Source organism: Herpailurus yagouaroundi, unplaced genomic scaffold, assembly GCF_014898765.1.
Source record: "Herpailurus yagouaroundi ecotype Mexico unplaced genomic scaffold, PumYag 222, whole genome shotgun sequence".
Classification (NCBI taxonomy): domain Eukaryota; kingdom Metazoa; phylum Chordata; class Mammalia; order Carnivora; family Felidae; genus Herpailurus; species Herpailurus yagouaroundi.
In genome coordinates, this window is record NW_024412453.1 from 9,276,687 (window position 1) to 9,292,198 (window position 15,512).

The window sequence follows — 15,512 nt, forward strand, 5'->3', positions numbered from 1 at the left end:
TCTCTGTCCTTTTCTCTCTCTCTCTTTCTTTCTTTCTTTCTTTCTTTCTTTCTTTTTCTTCATTCCTTTTCTTTTTCTTTTCCTTTTCTTTCTTTCCTTTCTTTTCTTCCTTCTTTCCTTCCTTCTTTCTTTTCTTTTCTTTCCTTCCTTCCTTCCAGCACATTTTTTTCTTACCACTGAGGCAGGAAGAATGGGAATTGTGACTAATGATTTACAACACAATTTTCACTATTCCAGCCGGCAATGTGAAGGATGCATAACATTTTCATAAATGTAAATCTACTCAGGATAAAAGCAAAAGCTGTCCAATTTAAATCTGTTTACTCTTTCCAGGCTTAAGTAACACTAAGGCCTTCAGGAAGCTGGTTCTTAATACTAGAATTGTACTGGGGAGCCTCCTGATTTCCTGACTGATTTGAGGCACACTTCCAGTATTCGAATATTAAATTACATGGAGATTGCATTCCCTTCCCAATTGATTTGAAATGAATTTGAATCAAGACAGCTTAAAAATAGCTTTTATAGCATCTCTGTGACTTGATACCGTGGAGAAATAAGCATGAAGCGAATGCCACAGAAGTGGTCCTCCCCTGATGCACAGGGGCTGCCTTTTGCTTGGGAATTCCTCTGGTGGTAATTTAAGAAGATGCTTGTCATCCCCTTACAGCAGTTCATAATTCAAAAACAATCCATACGTAACAGTCAGTTAAGGAACTGTAGAAGCATGTTGGCCACAGATGACTAATGAATAGCTGGGATGGAAACTCTGCCCAACTCCTGAAAACACCACTAGAATCAATCCCCCATCAAGGAAACTGTGGTTTATTAATGCATCCCCTACCTCCGTTGAGTTGTGAATCAATGTTTCCCCATCAAAGGCTAATAGAAAAGTAGAGATGGGTCCTCATGGCCTGTCGGCATGAGAGGGGATTGTAACTCGGACAGGAGGCCACGTGGCAGAGCCAGCACGTGGTATCTCTGTCGTCTGCCAGCCGCCAACCCCGCCCGAGACGGAGCCCCGAGGGTTCAGGAGTATCTACTGTGGTACCCATTTCCATGCTCTCCTTTAAACCTCCCTGCCACCCATGAGTCATCTTCATTATTCGTCTCACAAGCCAGGGAACGGAGGCTCTCAAGGGTCAGTACTACCCTGCCCGAGGTCCCCAAAGAACAGAACCAGGCTTCCGACTCGATCTCAGCTCAGGTCGTGATCTCACAGGTTTGTGAGTTTGAGCCCCGCTGGCAGCGCGGAGCCTGCTTGGGATTCTCTCTCTCTTCCTCTGTCTCTGCCCCTCCCATGCTCACTCTCTCTCTCACTCAAAATAAATAAACAAAAAGAAAAAGAACAGAAACAGAGTCCGCAAGGTCAGTTCAGAACTTAGGCTCCGACATCCGTTTCCCAGCTGTGTAACTTTGCCTCTTTGTTGCTCGTCCCGGCCTCGGGTTTTTCCTCTGAAAAACGGTGATTCGAGCCTCCGTTGGGACAATTCAGCGAGATGATGGATGGAAGGGCCCTCGCGTCCTGTGGCTGTCCTTGCTTCTAAGCCACTCTCCTCCTGCCTCAATACCGCCCTGACTCCAGGCAGGACTGGGAGCACATGATCTGGGTTCAAAACTTCTGGACTTGCCGGGAGGTGGGAGATAGAAGCTCCGTCTGTCAGCCACCAGGCTGCTTCTGGTTCTGGTTCCAGCCCAAGAAGAGGTCTCTCACACGCCTTTGGGCCAGCCAGGAATGTCCCAGAGCCTTAAACTCCGCACCAGAACCCAGCAGGAAGGACAGTTAGGCCTACCCTCCTCCTTTTTGACGCAGACTTTAGCCTTCTGCCTGACCGTCCCTTTGTGCCCTTATTCCGTGGCCATTTCTCACTGCTTCTTATTCAGGCCTCCAAGATGTGAAATTTCTAATGGCAGTGGTGGGGGTGGAGACGATCTCTTGCCAGAGGGGAGAACATCCTGAACACGATGGCCCTGCTCACCGACAGACACCCCCATCGTTATCGCTAGCTCTCTTAGGCATCCTTGCTAATGCCAGAATCATCATTCAGTCACATTGGCTGTGACCTGGGACATTAGCAATAAATGGTGAGCCTTAAGGGGCTTGCAGCAGGACGATGGATAGCACACTCACGGCAGGGCCCCCCCCCCCCCAGCCCAGCTGTCCTCAGAGCGCTCTGAAAGTCCCTCCAGTCACTCAAACGGTCCCCATTAATGCTCTTGTCTCTGTGGGCGCCCATAAATATGGCGTGAAACTTGATCATCGGTGAGTCTTTACAGCTAATTACGGCTAATGCGAGCCACTCTCAAAATTGCCAAACGTGCCTTCCAGAATATTACAGTTTGCAGCTAGGAATTAGGCAGAAAGAGAAGTTCCATGCACACAATCTAGTACACAACCAAATAAGAATGACACTGAGTGGTTTCTGTCTGGCCATTAGGAACTCCCTGAGGTGGGTCCGATGGCCCAGGCCCCGCAGCTTTGAAAGGCCAGGAAGGCGAGGAAGAGGTTCACGTCCACGGTCCTCCAGTCTGTGCAGCCAGGACTGTCCAATCCTCTGTTTGTGGCGAGGACCCTTTGGGCGCCCAATCCAGGGCCTCACCTGCAGCTTCTGACCCACAAGCTCAGGCCCTGGCGTGGTGGCTCCTCCACCCTTCCCTACTGTCACCCTTCCCCCCCCGGGGCACCTGGCACGCCACCACCACGCTGTTCAGGTCACCTGGACGTGTGTGTTCATGATCACTGGTAACGTTGTACCACAGAAATAAGGAGTAGAAGGTGATGCCCCCTCACTAATCCCCGGCCCCCCCCCCACACTGTCTCCATGAAATCACCTGTGGGAGCAGTGGGAACATAGCCCCATTGGGTTGGGGGATACAGACCAGTGCGCACAAGCCCTCCTGTGCATGCGCTCTCTTCGACAAAACCAGGATCACACGATGCTTTTTTTTAACATCTTGCTGTTCCTACTTAACATATTTGGTGACTGTCAATGCCAGCACATGTAAATCTACCTCTTGTGTAAAATACACCCGTCATCCATCGCGTCTCCTGTAAATGAGCATCACAAACACTGCACTATGTATTTATGCCTCCAGACGCAACACATCTGCATCTGTGGACTCTTTTCCGGGCATTTCAATGGAATTGCTGGTGTTGGGTCAAGGGGAACACATCAGGGAACGTGAGAAGATAGCACCTCTCTGAGATGGGTTGTATCTGTTTGCATCCTGATAACAGTAAATGGAACTCACTGATCCTCTCCACCCTCGGCTGTTCTAAACAGAAGAACCTGGGTCCCCTTCCTTCCCATCCCGAGGCGTGGACCTCAGCGGGCAGACAGCCGCACCTACCCACAGGTGGGTCTCCGTTCCTACTGGGAGCACATGGCGGCTCTTGTCACAGGGCTCTGTGCAGACTCTCCCAGAATCCTCTTAACCAGAAGGAGCTGCTGTCAACATTTTTGAACGTCTTTCCTTCAGCCCTTTCGGAATCCTTGTTAAGTGCGAACGGTTCCATCACCATGAGGATCCCTCTTATAGCCAAACCCACTCCCAACCCCTACAACCCCTGTGCCTCACTCCTAGCAGCCGTGTCTACACCTCCATCATTTCAAGAATGCTGTGTCAATGGAATCACACAGGATGGAAGCTTTTGATTTTGGCTTTTCAAAGTCAGCATAATTGCCTCGCTATCTGTTGTAGCTGTTGTGTGTATCAGTCAATCATTCCTTTTTTTTTTTTTTTTTTTTATTGCCGAGTGGTATTCCGTGGTGTGGTTGTGCCACAGTTTAACCGTATACCCACTGAAGGACATTTAGGTTGTTCCCCGTTTCCGGCTATTACAAATAAAGCTGTAGAGCACATCTGTGTACAGATATTTGAACCTGAGTTTTCACTTCTCTGGGATAAATATCCCAAAGAGTTCTGTTGCTGGGTCATAACAGTAAATGCACATTTAGTTTTGTAAGAAACTTCCAGAGTGTTTCCCAGAGTTGCTGTGTCACTTTACATTCCCACCAGCGCTGTGGGAGTGATCCAGTGTCTCTGCACCAGAGCCAGCATTTGGGGTCTGTAACATTTTAAAATTTCGTGTTTGGTTTTTTTTCATTTGTTGTAGTTACTGTGATTTTTTCCCCCACCTCTTTGCTGATTGAAAGCCACATATTCCATTTTTTTTCTTTTGGAAATTATCCATATTTTTTTAAATGAATTTAAGTTTATTTAAATTTTATAGAGAGCATGCAAGTGGGGGAGAGGGGCAGAGAGAGAGAGAGAGAGAGAGAGAGAGAGAGAGAGAGATCTTAAGCAGGCTCCATGCATGGCTCGATCCCACAACCCTGGGATCATGACCTGAGCTGAAATCAAGAGTCAGACTTTCAACCCACTGAGCCACCCAGGCTCCCCTTAAATAACTTTCAAATTTTACAACACCTTCAAATGTGCATAAAAATTACAAAGATAATACAGAGGCTTCCCACATGCCCTGTACCTCGATTCCCCCGTTATTTATATCTTATACCAGTAGCACATTTGCTACAATTAATGAGCTGATATCGATAACACTTTTATTAATGAAGTCCATAATCAGGTTCCCTTACTTTTTACCTAATGCCCATTTTCTGCTCCAGGATCCCATCTAGCATAGCACACCTCACTTAGGTATCACACCTCCTTAGTCTCCTCTTGGCTGTGACCATTTTTGATGACCTTGACAGTTTTGAGAAGTACTGGTCAGATATTTTATAGACTGTCCCTCTCTTGGGATGGGTCTGATTGCTTTCTCATGCTGGAGCCCTGGGTTTGGGGGAAGAAGATCACATGGATGTAAAGTGTCGTGCTCATCACCATCGTCAAGGTACATTGTGGGGTGCGGGCAGTCAACCGGACTCTGTCATCCCTGCTGACGTTCGGTCAGTGTCTCCACCATAAATTTCCTCTTGGACCGAAGTCCCTATGCACAGTCCGCACCTACGGGTGGGGAGTTATGCTCCCCCTGCTTGACGGCAGAATATCTAAGTAAATTATTTGTTATTCTCTATGGGAGATTCGTCCCTTTTCCCCACATTTACATGTTTATTTATATTAACACAGACTCATGGATTTCTATTTCTTACACTTTGGGTTATAATTCAGTACTAGCTGTTGCTCAAATTGTTAAGCTTTGGCTATGGGGAGCTCTTTCAGTTGACCCCTCTGTCCCTTCTGACACCCCCTCCCCCGCCCCATTATTGTGAGCTTTTGAGAACTTCAGCACTTCTTACTTTCTGGCTCGACAAGCTGCTCCAGGCTCATTTTGTGTATTTCCTGCCCCAGCCCTACGGCAGTCACTTCTCCAAGGATCTGCATCTCCTTTTACTGGAGAATGGTGTTAGAAACCAAGACCTGGACACTAGGTATGCTCATTGCTTGTGTGCACCTTTGTTTCTAGGCTGGGAAGGATGTATCCTGTTTACTAACCTGTGTCTGTACACCTCTGTAAACGTTTCTGGGTGTCCTCATCTGTTTTTAGCATCTGATATTAAGGTAAACATGAATTCCTGTTGATGTCTCCACCTCCAATCCACTACGCCATGGTTCATTCTAGCTTCCTCCTCATCCCACATATTTTATTTTTTGCATTTTTTATTGAGGTATTATATAATTCGCGTACCATAAAATTTCCCCTTTTAAAGTACAAATTCAGTGGGTTTTTTAATATTCATTTATTTTTGAAAGAGAGAGAGCATGAACGAGGGCAGCGGGAAGGGGCATGGGGAGGGTGCAGAGAAAGGGAGACACAGAATCTGAAGCAGGCTCCAGGCTCTGGGCTTCAGTACAGAGCCTGACATGGGGCTTGCAACTCATGAACTGTGAGATCATGACCTGAGTCGGAGTCAGACACTTAACCGACTGAGACACCCAGGCACTCCTAAATTCATTGGTTTTAATAGTGCAGCCGTCACCACTGTCTGATTCCAGACCATTTTTAGACAGTTTTTACCATTCCACAAAGAAATGCTGTGCCTGTTAGTGGCCACTCTCCCTTCCTCTCTCCCTCTTCCCCCAGCCCCTGACATACAAGAATCTTCTTTCACTTCATTCCTTTTTACAGCTGAATAATCTTCCATTGTATGGATGTGCCACATTTTGTTTATCCACTCATCGATTAATTGGACATGTCGGCTCCTTTTTGGGCTACTGTGAGTAATGTTGTGAACATTCACACACAAGTTTGTACATGGCTGTGTGTTTTCATTTCTCTTGAGTACATACCTAAGAGTGGAATTGCTGGTCCACATGATAGCTCTATGTTTAACATTATAAGGAGCTGCCAAAGTGTTTTCTAGAATGGCTGTACCATTTTACATTTCCACCAGCACTATATGAGGGATCTAATGTCTCCAAATCCCTGTGAACACTTGTTATTTTCCATGTTTGTTTATAGCCATCCTAGTAGATGTGAAGGGGTATCTCATTATGGTTTTTTTTTTTTTTTTTAGTTTATTTATTTTTGAGACAGAAGGAACACATGTGAGTGGAGGAGGGGCAGAGAGAGGGGCTGACAGAGAACCCCAAGCAGGCTGTGCACTGTCCATGCAGAGCTCGATGCAGGACTCAATCTCACAAACTGTGAGATCATGACCTGAGCTAAAGTCAGACCCTTAACCAACTGAGCCACCCAGGCGCGCCTCATTATGGTTTTGATTTGCATTTCTCTAATGATCAGTGACATTGAACATCTTTTCATAGTTTTCATATTCTTCTCTTCATATTTTCTGGATATTAGATCTTTATCAGATATATGATTGGCAAATATTTTCTCTCATTCCATGGGTTATCTTTTCATGTTGTTGATAATGTTCTTTGAAGCACAAAACCTTAAAGTTTTGATAGGTACACTTTGTCTATTTTTAGTTTGGTTGCTTGTGCCCATTTTTAAGAAGCATGTTAATTACGCATTTTTCCTAGCAAATACAAAGTTACTTATTATTTTCGCATTCCTTCCAAACATGACAATAACTTTCATGCACTTTAATTATCCATTGAACTTCCCATCCTGACATTCTTGAGTTTTAGTTTCAGTTTCACATTAAAAAATAGTTTTTTCAAGGGAAATCAGTAGTTAATTAAATTTACCAAAGTCTATTTATTAGTGTTTGCTCATCACTATTTTTTAATTTCATCCCTTCCTTGCCGAAACAGATCTCCTAATAATTCTTTCAGTGAAGGTTTGGAAGTGGTAAACTCTTTATATGTCTCAGCATGTATTTATTTTGCCCTTCAATCTGAATGATGGCTTAGCTGGATATAAAATTTGAGGTTCATAGTTGCTTGCCCTCAGCATTGGAAGGTATCACTCTTTGATTCTGTTATTGCTAAGGGTGTCTGCTGTCTGTCATTCCTTTGTAAGTTACTCTTACTACCATTTCCTCCTTTCTCCTGTTCCAGCTCCTCTTAAGCATCCATTGATACCTCTTAATCCATTCTGTGGGTTCTTTGAACTGCGTGTTCTTATTGCTTGTGTCTGGGTCTCTGTGTTGTCTTTGGTTCACTGCCTGCATTCTGCCTTTTAATTCACTGATTTCCTCTCTAAACAGTGTCCCGTCCAGAATTTATCCCATTTATTGAGAGTTGTCTTTGTTTTATATTTTAATGGCTTGTCTTTTATCTCTGAGCTTTTGTTACCAATTATTCTCATTTCTTTCATGCCTGTTTTCTTTCCTAACATGTTGTTTTTCATAGATATTAGTCCTTTATCGAGGACCTTTTGATGCCTTAAACATACTCATTTTAAGTATTTGTCAGGCAGTTTTAGGTCATTCATTTCATCTGGAGTGAATTCATATTCCTGATTGAGGAGTCTGTAGACTGTCTTACTTAGCATGAGATTTCTTCACAGCTGGTGGGATTTTCTTCCAGATTCAATTTGAGTAAGACGTAATTTTTTTTTCTTTGGCTTTTCTTTCACTTTGTCTCTTGAATAGCTCCCTCCTGCCTGGTGGTTTGGGCTTCTCCACTCCAGCCCCATTTGGAACCAGGTCTTACAGTAGAGCTGGAAGGCCCTTGCCCACGGTAACACTGAGAACACATGTCTCATTTCCTAGACTTGAGCCTATGTCTGTCCTTCCTTCCTAGACCCGTAGATCGCTACAAGCCCCAGCCCAGTGGTGTGCTCGAGACAGCTCCTCCTATCCAGCTCACGAAAACCAGTGATTAAATTTTAAGGAATTCTGTGAGCTCATTTTCAAACAACAATTACTAAAAATTAAATTCTCCGAACTCACCAGTGAATAAATTCTATTGAAAAGCAAAAGTGGTAAATACTCAAAACTGACTCTTTTCTAATTACCTTGCTACCTGTTGCTATTACAATGCTGCCTGGTTGCTCACGGCTTTTGTATCTGTGTGGCAAGAGGTGCCATAGAGTGATGTGCTCACCGCATGTTTTCCCATGTCTGGGTCATTGACATCATGCGGGTGATTTGATAGCAGCCATGATGAGAGCATTCACCCACAGAAATGAGTGAGCATTACAGATCGGTTCTCTTATTTTCTGGAGTACTTGTTAAAGACACCTGCACACCACTGCCCGGGCCCCAGACAGCGACGGTTTTCTGCATCCTCCTTCCATAGACAGAGGTTCCCCAGGCCACCCCTCCTCCAAACAGGGGCCAGGCTTTATTTGCTCATCTCACAGAAACTGCTTTCAGTCTCTGTTACCCTACAGGAGCTTCATTCCCAGCAATACTGCAACCCCGCTCATTACTCTGCGTTTCTGTCTTGTTTCTCATCCACAGAGCTCTTGATTTCGGTGCTGAGGCGACGTCTGTCCTTTGGTCTTTCTTTTTTTCTGTCTTACCCACCATGGCTCTTGAGTGTGGGGAGGAGAAGGTACATTAAATGCTGAGCATGCTCTACTCTCTTGATTAGAACTCCATAAACATGATTTTTTGTAGACATTTAACTTGTCTCCTGTGGCTGTCGATAACAGGCCTCAGAATATTTCCTTCCGCTTCCTGTATCTCTCCCGAAGTCATTCACTTTATCTTCCTCCTCTCCCTTTGTTCCCTGGCACTTTCTTGTGCCGGTTATAACAAACGTGTTAATATGTTACATCGATGAATTATTCCCTGAAAGGATTGTGGATGTCACGAGGCTGCCTTCTCATTTCTTAGGCACTGAGTCAATATTACACACTTAATTTAATAACATACCGTGTTGTGCCTAGAAGAAAACAGGGGAGTCCCCCAAGTTCCCTACATGGAAATCCTTGGCCCCCTAATGTCTTGTTCCCTCCCCCCCGCAGGTGTCACAGCTGTGTTCTCAGGCCACTACCACAGGAATGCCGGGGGCACCTACCAGAACCTGGACATGGTGGTGTCATCTGCCATCGGATGCCAGCTGGGCCAGGACACCCACGGGCTCCGAGTCGTCGTGGTCACTGCCGAGAAAATCGTTCACCGCTACTACAGCTTGGATGAGCTGAGTGAGAAGGGGATAGAAGACGACCTCATGGGCCTGATGAAGGAAAAGTGATGGTGGCTGGCGATCTCGTGTTTCACTTCCCCTGGTGTTTTACTTTACCAGAAGCAGCAGGTACGCACCATCCCTTGTTGAAACGTAAAAGTTCTCCAAGCCGATGTGTGGATTTTTGTCCTTTTGCATAAATCAGAGAGCTGGGTCCTCTCCTCCTATCCTAAATTGTATTCAAAGTAGAGCTTCCCTCCCTTTAAAAAAGAGAGGAGTTGGGGGAACTGGAAAATAAAAGAATAAATGATTCTAGCGTCTCTCTGCTTGGATGCTTGAATAAATTCTCCACGAGTGCTGTGTCCCTCAGCTCTGCTTGTGAATTAGTGCTTGTGAATTAGCATGTGATAAATGTCTACCTGTCGACCTCCATCCCACCTTGATAGCCAAGTGTGGTCTTTGAAAATTCTGTGATCAGACCGCATCCGATCGTACTAAATTGTGGTCACAACTCCCGAAGTGCTAGGCAAAACACGGGTCATCTCCTTTCCTTCCTAACAAAGCACATGACTGTAACCCATTAGAGCTACGCAGGCTTGCTTTTACAAGGAGCTGGGTAGACCACATCTGCTACTAAATTTTGAGACTCCCGGCATTGTTGACAACGTGGTCGGTACAAGTCAAAGTTGAACTTGCCTTCTGGGTGACAAGAAAATCCTGCTTGGCACATGAACGGGCCATCTGTAGAAACCTCATCACAGAGACTAGAACTGAAGCCCCACACCCTGGCTTCGTTCACATTCACGTCTGACAGCGTGGCGAGCCTGCAGATTGGCATCCTTGTGGAATGGGAGTGGCCCTCCGCTTATGAGACTCTTCGCTGTGTCCGCTTGGACAGAACAAGTGGGAGTTGCTGCGGAGTTCTCCAAGGGAGCAAAGCAGAGACTCTGGTGGGGCAGGAATGGAGCTTTTGGCCACATCATCTAAATCAGCCCTGGCTTTGAGGAAATGCACTGTATCCCTTGACGAAGGAGCACGGGCAGTTTGAAATCAGTGTCATTTTTACGTGATCTCCTTTGCTGCTGCTTTGCCACCGCCACTGACCATGGCGCGATCTCGTCCGTCGCCCTGGCGGACGGGGAGCCTGGGCTGTCTGTCCTGCCGGGAATATTTCACAACGCCGTGCAGTAGTGTGCTGGCATACGCATACAGATGGGCTGCAAAGTCCATTAAACCACAAGACTTTCGTGTTACAGAGTTTTAGTCAATGTGGCAAAACCGTGAGACATTAAATAGGAAGATAATTGGATATGTAAATTCATAAGGAAAAAAGATGAGAAGTTAATTATACTACAGATCCGTGATGCACCATAGCGCTTCGCTGTGTGGCACAAGAAAATTAGAATTTTTCAAAATTAGAATGCCCTTATTTTAGGACTTTGCTGCAGTCTTGATTTGTGTTCCATTTTTCTTTACAACAGGTGTGGATTGAGGAGGTCAGGAACAGCAGTTCAGTAAAAGGTGTAACTTTTTGTTTCATTTTATTTGGGGGAGGATATGGATTAAATTAAACGCAATGGAAATGAAACATGTGAGTCTCCTTCCCCAGAAACCTAATATGTAAAAAAAATTGATTCAAGATACAGCAAAGATATGCTAAGAATAGGGAATCCTATGAAATTCTAACCGTTTTTTAAGTAACCACCAATATTCCCTAATGGTAGTTGGTTCAGAAGAAGTTAGGAAATGATTTTGTAGATGAGTGTGTATCATTCTGATAATAGATAATTACCAATGTACTCACTTATGATTGCTTTTTCTTTAAAAGAAACAAACACGTTACAAAATAAGTGCCTTATACTCTGGAAAACAATAAAATACTCCATGATCCTAAGTGCTATGATTTTGAATGTTTATTATGTGCTAAGTACATTTTCAGTGCTTTAACTGAGAGAGGTGGGGCTCACTTGGCCACAGTCATACAGCTCACCCGTGGGGAAGGAAGGGTTGAGATGCAGGCAGTCTGACGGCCTAGCCCGTGCTCCTCATTAACACTATCATCTCTCTTAGAAAACATTTCTCACAGTGAGAGGTTTGCAGCAGCTCAGCCTGTGGCAACACGACAACATTTAGCACCTCGACCACCTTTGCTGGACAATGACCCGGTGTTAGCAGGAAGCCATGGGGCTTGATCCCAGGGTTTGTAAAGCCCGGACACCCCTTCTCTGACCGTACCAGATCCAGGGTGGCAAAGCCTGTCCAGGTTGTCCCAGGCAGAGAATTTTCCCCGAGGATACTGGAAAACTCCTGTCTGGGAGGCCACAGGACACAGCTCTGCCCACAACAGTAAAGTACTCCGTGGGATGACGCTCACTGCTTGCTCGTGGTTCCTGCCCCCAGGAGTAGGAAAGCCATGGCTCTCCCAAGGCAAGCAATGCCACCCAACGCTCCCCTCCCAATGCGTCGTTTTCTTTGGCGGTAGAAATAAGGGCTGCTAAAAGGAGAAGGTTATTTAAGGAGACCTAAAATGGGGTTCTCAAGACTCCAGCAGGCTTGCGGACGGGTTGGGGAGGTACCTAACTGTGTTCACCTTTTTACAATAAGTAAGTGGATGTCTAGAACTCCGTCCTGTTTGCCCTCAGGTTGGAGAACAGGGGGGAAAGGTCTATAGTAAACCTTATGGAAGCGAGCAAACAACGTTTCATACCGTCTTGTGATTTGCAGCATTACCTGGTTGTCAGGCCCTGATAGAGAGTTACAGGGCAAACCCTAGTTTTAAGCCTGAATAATAATGCTAGGACCATTTCCCTTATGTAGTACAAAAGACACCAAGTTACATATAACTGTGGAAACTGTATTACACATAATACAGTTTAATAATAATACACATAATAATAATTACCCATAATACAGTTTAATAATCAAAATCTGTTGAGGAAAGGTAGCAAAAACATCATTTGCATTTACTTGAACTCTTAATACTTATTCCCCAAGTAGTGCCTAAAACAGCTTTGCACAGTCGTGAAATTAAGTAGCGACATTGTATTGAGCTGGGGGGAAAAGGAAGATTTCGGAATAAATCATGAAGGCAAGTTCTATTAAAAGCTTGCACATAACCTTAGTAGTTTGGGTTACACATGCAAGAGATAGTACTTGACAGGTAATATTGATTTTTTTTTTATAACTTCATAAAATACTGTCTTCTGTCATTGGAGAGCTCTTAGGGATATATATATGATTCTTTTCTTGGAATAATAATGACTTCTAACATCTTTCTAGGAAAGGTTTTACTGACTAAATTCTCTTTTTCCTTCCATGGATTTTTATTTCCATTATTTCTTTACCATTAGTGACCACGTACACATATACACATATATACAGTTTGGGTGATTCCTTTAAAATTTTTTTAAATGTTTATTTATTTTTGAGAGAGAGAGAGAGAGACAGAGACAGAGACAGAGCACAAGTGGGGGAGGGGCAGAGACAGAGGGAGACACAGAATCCAAATGAAGCAGGCTCCAGGCTCTGAGCTGTCAGCACAGAGCCTGACACAGGGCTCGAACTCATGAACCCTGAGATCATGACCTGAGCCAAAGTCAGATGCTTAATCGACTGAGCCACCCAGGTGCCCTGAGGATGTTTCCTTTAGATAAATCCTAAAGGACCCATGTAGATTAAAAAACAAAAACAAAGCCTATGTAAATAAAGTGGATTGAACACGAACAATCACAAGTTACCTTTCATTATTGTATTCTGATACTTCTCTTTAAAAAGTAATTTTTTGGGCTCCTGAGTGGCTCAGTGGATTAAGCATCCATCTTTGGCTCAGGTCGTGATCTCACGGTTCCTGATTTTGAACGCTGCGTCGGGCTCTGTGCTGACGGTGCGGAGCCTGCTTGGGATTTTCTCTCTCCCTCTCTCTCTGCCCCCCTCCTGCTCACACTCTCTGTCTCTCTCTTAACATAAATAAATAAACTTAAAAAAGAAATAAATGTGTGTAGCTTTGTAAAATGTATCTCAATAAAATTGTTTTAAAATAATTTAAAAAGAAGAGAGATTTATCCAGCTTGGGGGAAGGCAGTGTTTTCAGAAGGAGCGTCATTTGCAGCCAAGGAGGCATTTTGTCATGTGAGGTACCTGTTTCCAGAGCTCCTGTGCCTCTGAAGACAGACCCAGGTTTGAACCCAGGCTCTCAGATGGTGAACCATGCTCACATGGTTTCTCTCGCAAGACTCGCTAACCTCCCTATACCTCAGTATCCGCACACTCCATCGGTTGGGACGCTTCCAGCCGATGGTAACAATATCAGATCAGAAAGGGCTTGATAAGTAAGGGGGTTGTTTTTCTCCCACAACATCAGTCCTGAGTCCGATGGTGGCTCTGGGATGTCTGAGCAGCGAAGCGTGTCAGCTCTGTGTCGATGGCTCCGTGATTCCTACTGACAACATGGCCGCCCAACTCCAAGCATCATTAAGTCCAAGACAGAAAGGGCTGGTGGGGTGGGTCTCTACCTCCAGAGTCACTTTTTCTGTCCAAGAGGAAGTTTTCACCCAGAGGCCCTCAACGGATTCTGCATCGTAAGTCCCATTGTCCGGAAACAGAAATGCCACGAATACAACCCAACAGCCATCACAGTCACAGAAAAGAGACCCTAGGATAAGGGATGAGGCCCGCCGGTAATTGTGGAAGAGCACCTGGCTGTGCCCATGAAAGCCACACTGCGTACAAACTGCTCAAGTGGTGAGTGGTGAGAAAGAAAAAGTGTCAGCAGAGACCAGCCTTTCCCAGGAACACAGGAGGGGAGGAGACTGAGAGTAAGTGGAGAAAAGTGCAGGTTGAGCAGCCTCGAGTGAGAACAAGGCTGAAAGTGGATGTGGAAAGGGACAATACCCAGTAGGACAAGGGTATTGGAAGGGGAAAGAAACGGGCTTGGGAGCACAGCCTTGCATGAAGTAAGAATGAAGAGGCCAAAATGGGTGATAAGGCTGAGAACATGGGCGGAGCCATGGGGTGACTGGCCGGCTGGCAGGTATAGCCCACTTCCTGCTGATGCCTTTCTCAGAAGGGCTCCGTGTCTGTGCTTCGCTGTGAAACAGGTAAGGCTTTCTGGACTGATGCACAGTTCACCTTCGTCTCGTCAGGCACAAGCCACCATCTGTGTAGAACTGGTGACCATCTGGCTTTCACTGAAGCTCTGCCTCCAGGTGGGCCATATGGGATGCATTTTAGACGTTGAGGAAGAGTGAACGCAAGGTGTGGCTTACTCCCCGGCTGTAGAAAAAGTCTCTCCCCGGGCTTTGAAAGTGTTCTTTCAAGCTTTCAGGAAGAAATTAGATGATTTCATCTCTTATAACATCTTTGAAAGGCTCTCTGGATTTGCTTTTTTTAACACTACCAAACTGGAACATTGTGTCCCTAAGCACATATTTTAGCTGTCACAGATTTTGAAAAGCCATTTAAATGAAATCGTACTGTACTTGTCACGTAGTCCTGTACTCTCTTGATCTCCAGGGTTTGTTGGACGAGAGCACAAGATCCCGAGGACAGGAACAGTGTCTCGTTGGCCACTGTGTTCCTGTCCCCTGGCCCAGGACCTGGCACTCCTTATAAATATCTGTTGACATACATTCTCGGCAAGTATTCATTCATCCCAAACACACAGCCTGAGCCAAGCACCGGTGAACAGAAAGCAGCCTTCGGCTTCAGCGAGGCAATTTAAATATTGATTTTCTTACGTCCCAGACAGCCGTCTCTGCTCCCTTCTGTCCTTAGGAAACAGTCAGTACCAATAGCCTTAATGACTGCTCGTGTGATGGCAATCCCTACAGAAACCATTTTTAAGATGAGATGAACGTCTAAGCCTCTGTATTATATACTGTAAAGGCCAAGTGGACAGTGAAACATTGTCCCCAAGACAACTCAGCCGTTTCCAAAATCGAGTTCATCCTTCTAAAAAACACTTCCGCATCTACTCCTCCTCACCTTGGCAAGTGGCAACGTCCCCCACTCACTCGTCTGCCTGGCATCAGAAACCCAGCATCTACCTCTTCCCTCTATCCAGGTGCCGT

The 15,512-nt window shown here is 45.3% G+C and overlaps 1 protein-coding gene across 3 annotated transcripts in view; it reads left to right on the forward strand.

The window, feature by feature from the left end:
* Nucleotides 1-11,338, forward strand: part of CPPED1 (calcineurin like phosphoesterase domain containing 1) — a 113,141-nt gene extending 101,803 nt beyond the window's left edge. For all 3 annotated transcript variants that reach the window (XM_040459012.1, XM_040459010.1, XM_040459011.1), the window contains one exon: nt 9,284-11,338. In XM_040459012.1, coding sequence (XP_040314946.1) covers nt 9,284-9,513 — 230 coding nt within the window. In that variant the 3' untranslated portion in view covers nt 9,514-11,338. The remainder of the gene's footprint in view (nt 1-9,283) is intronic.
* Nucleotides 11,339-15,512: the final 4,174 nt, after the last annotated feature.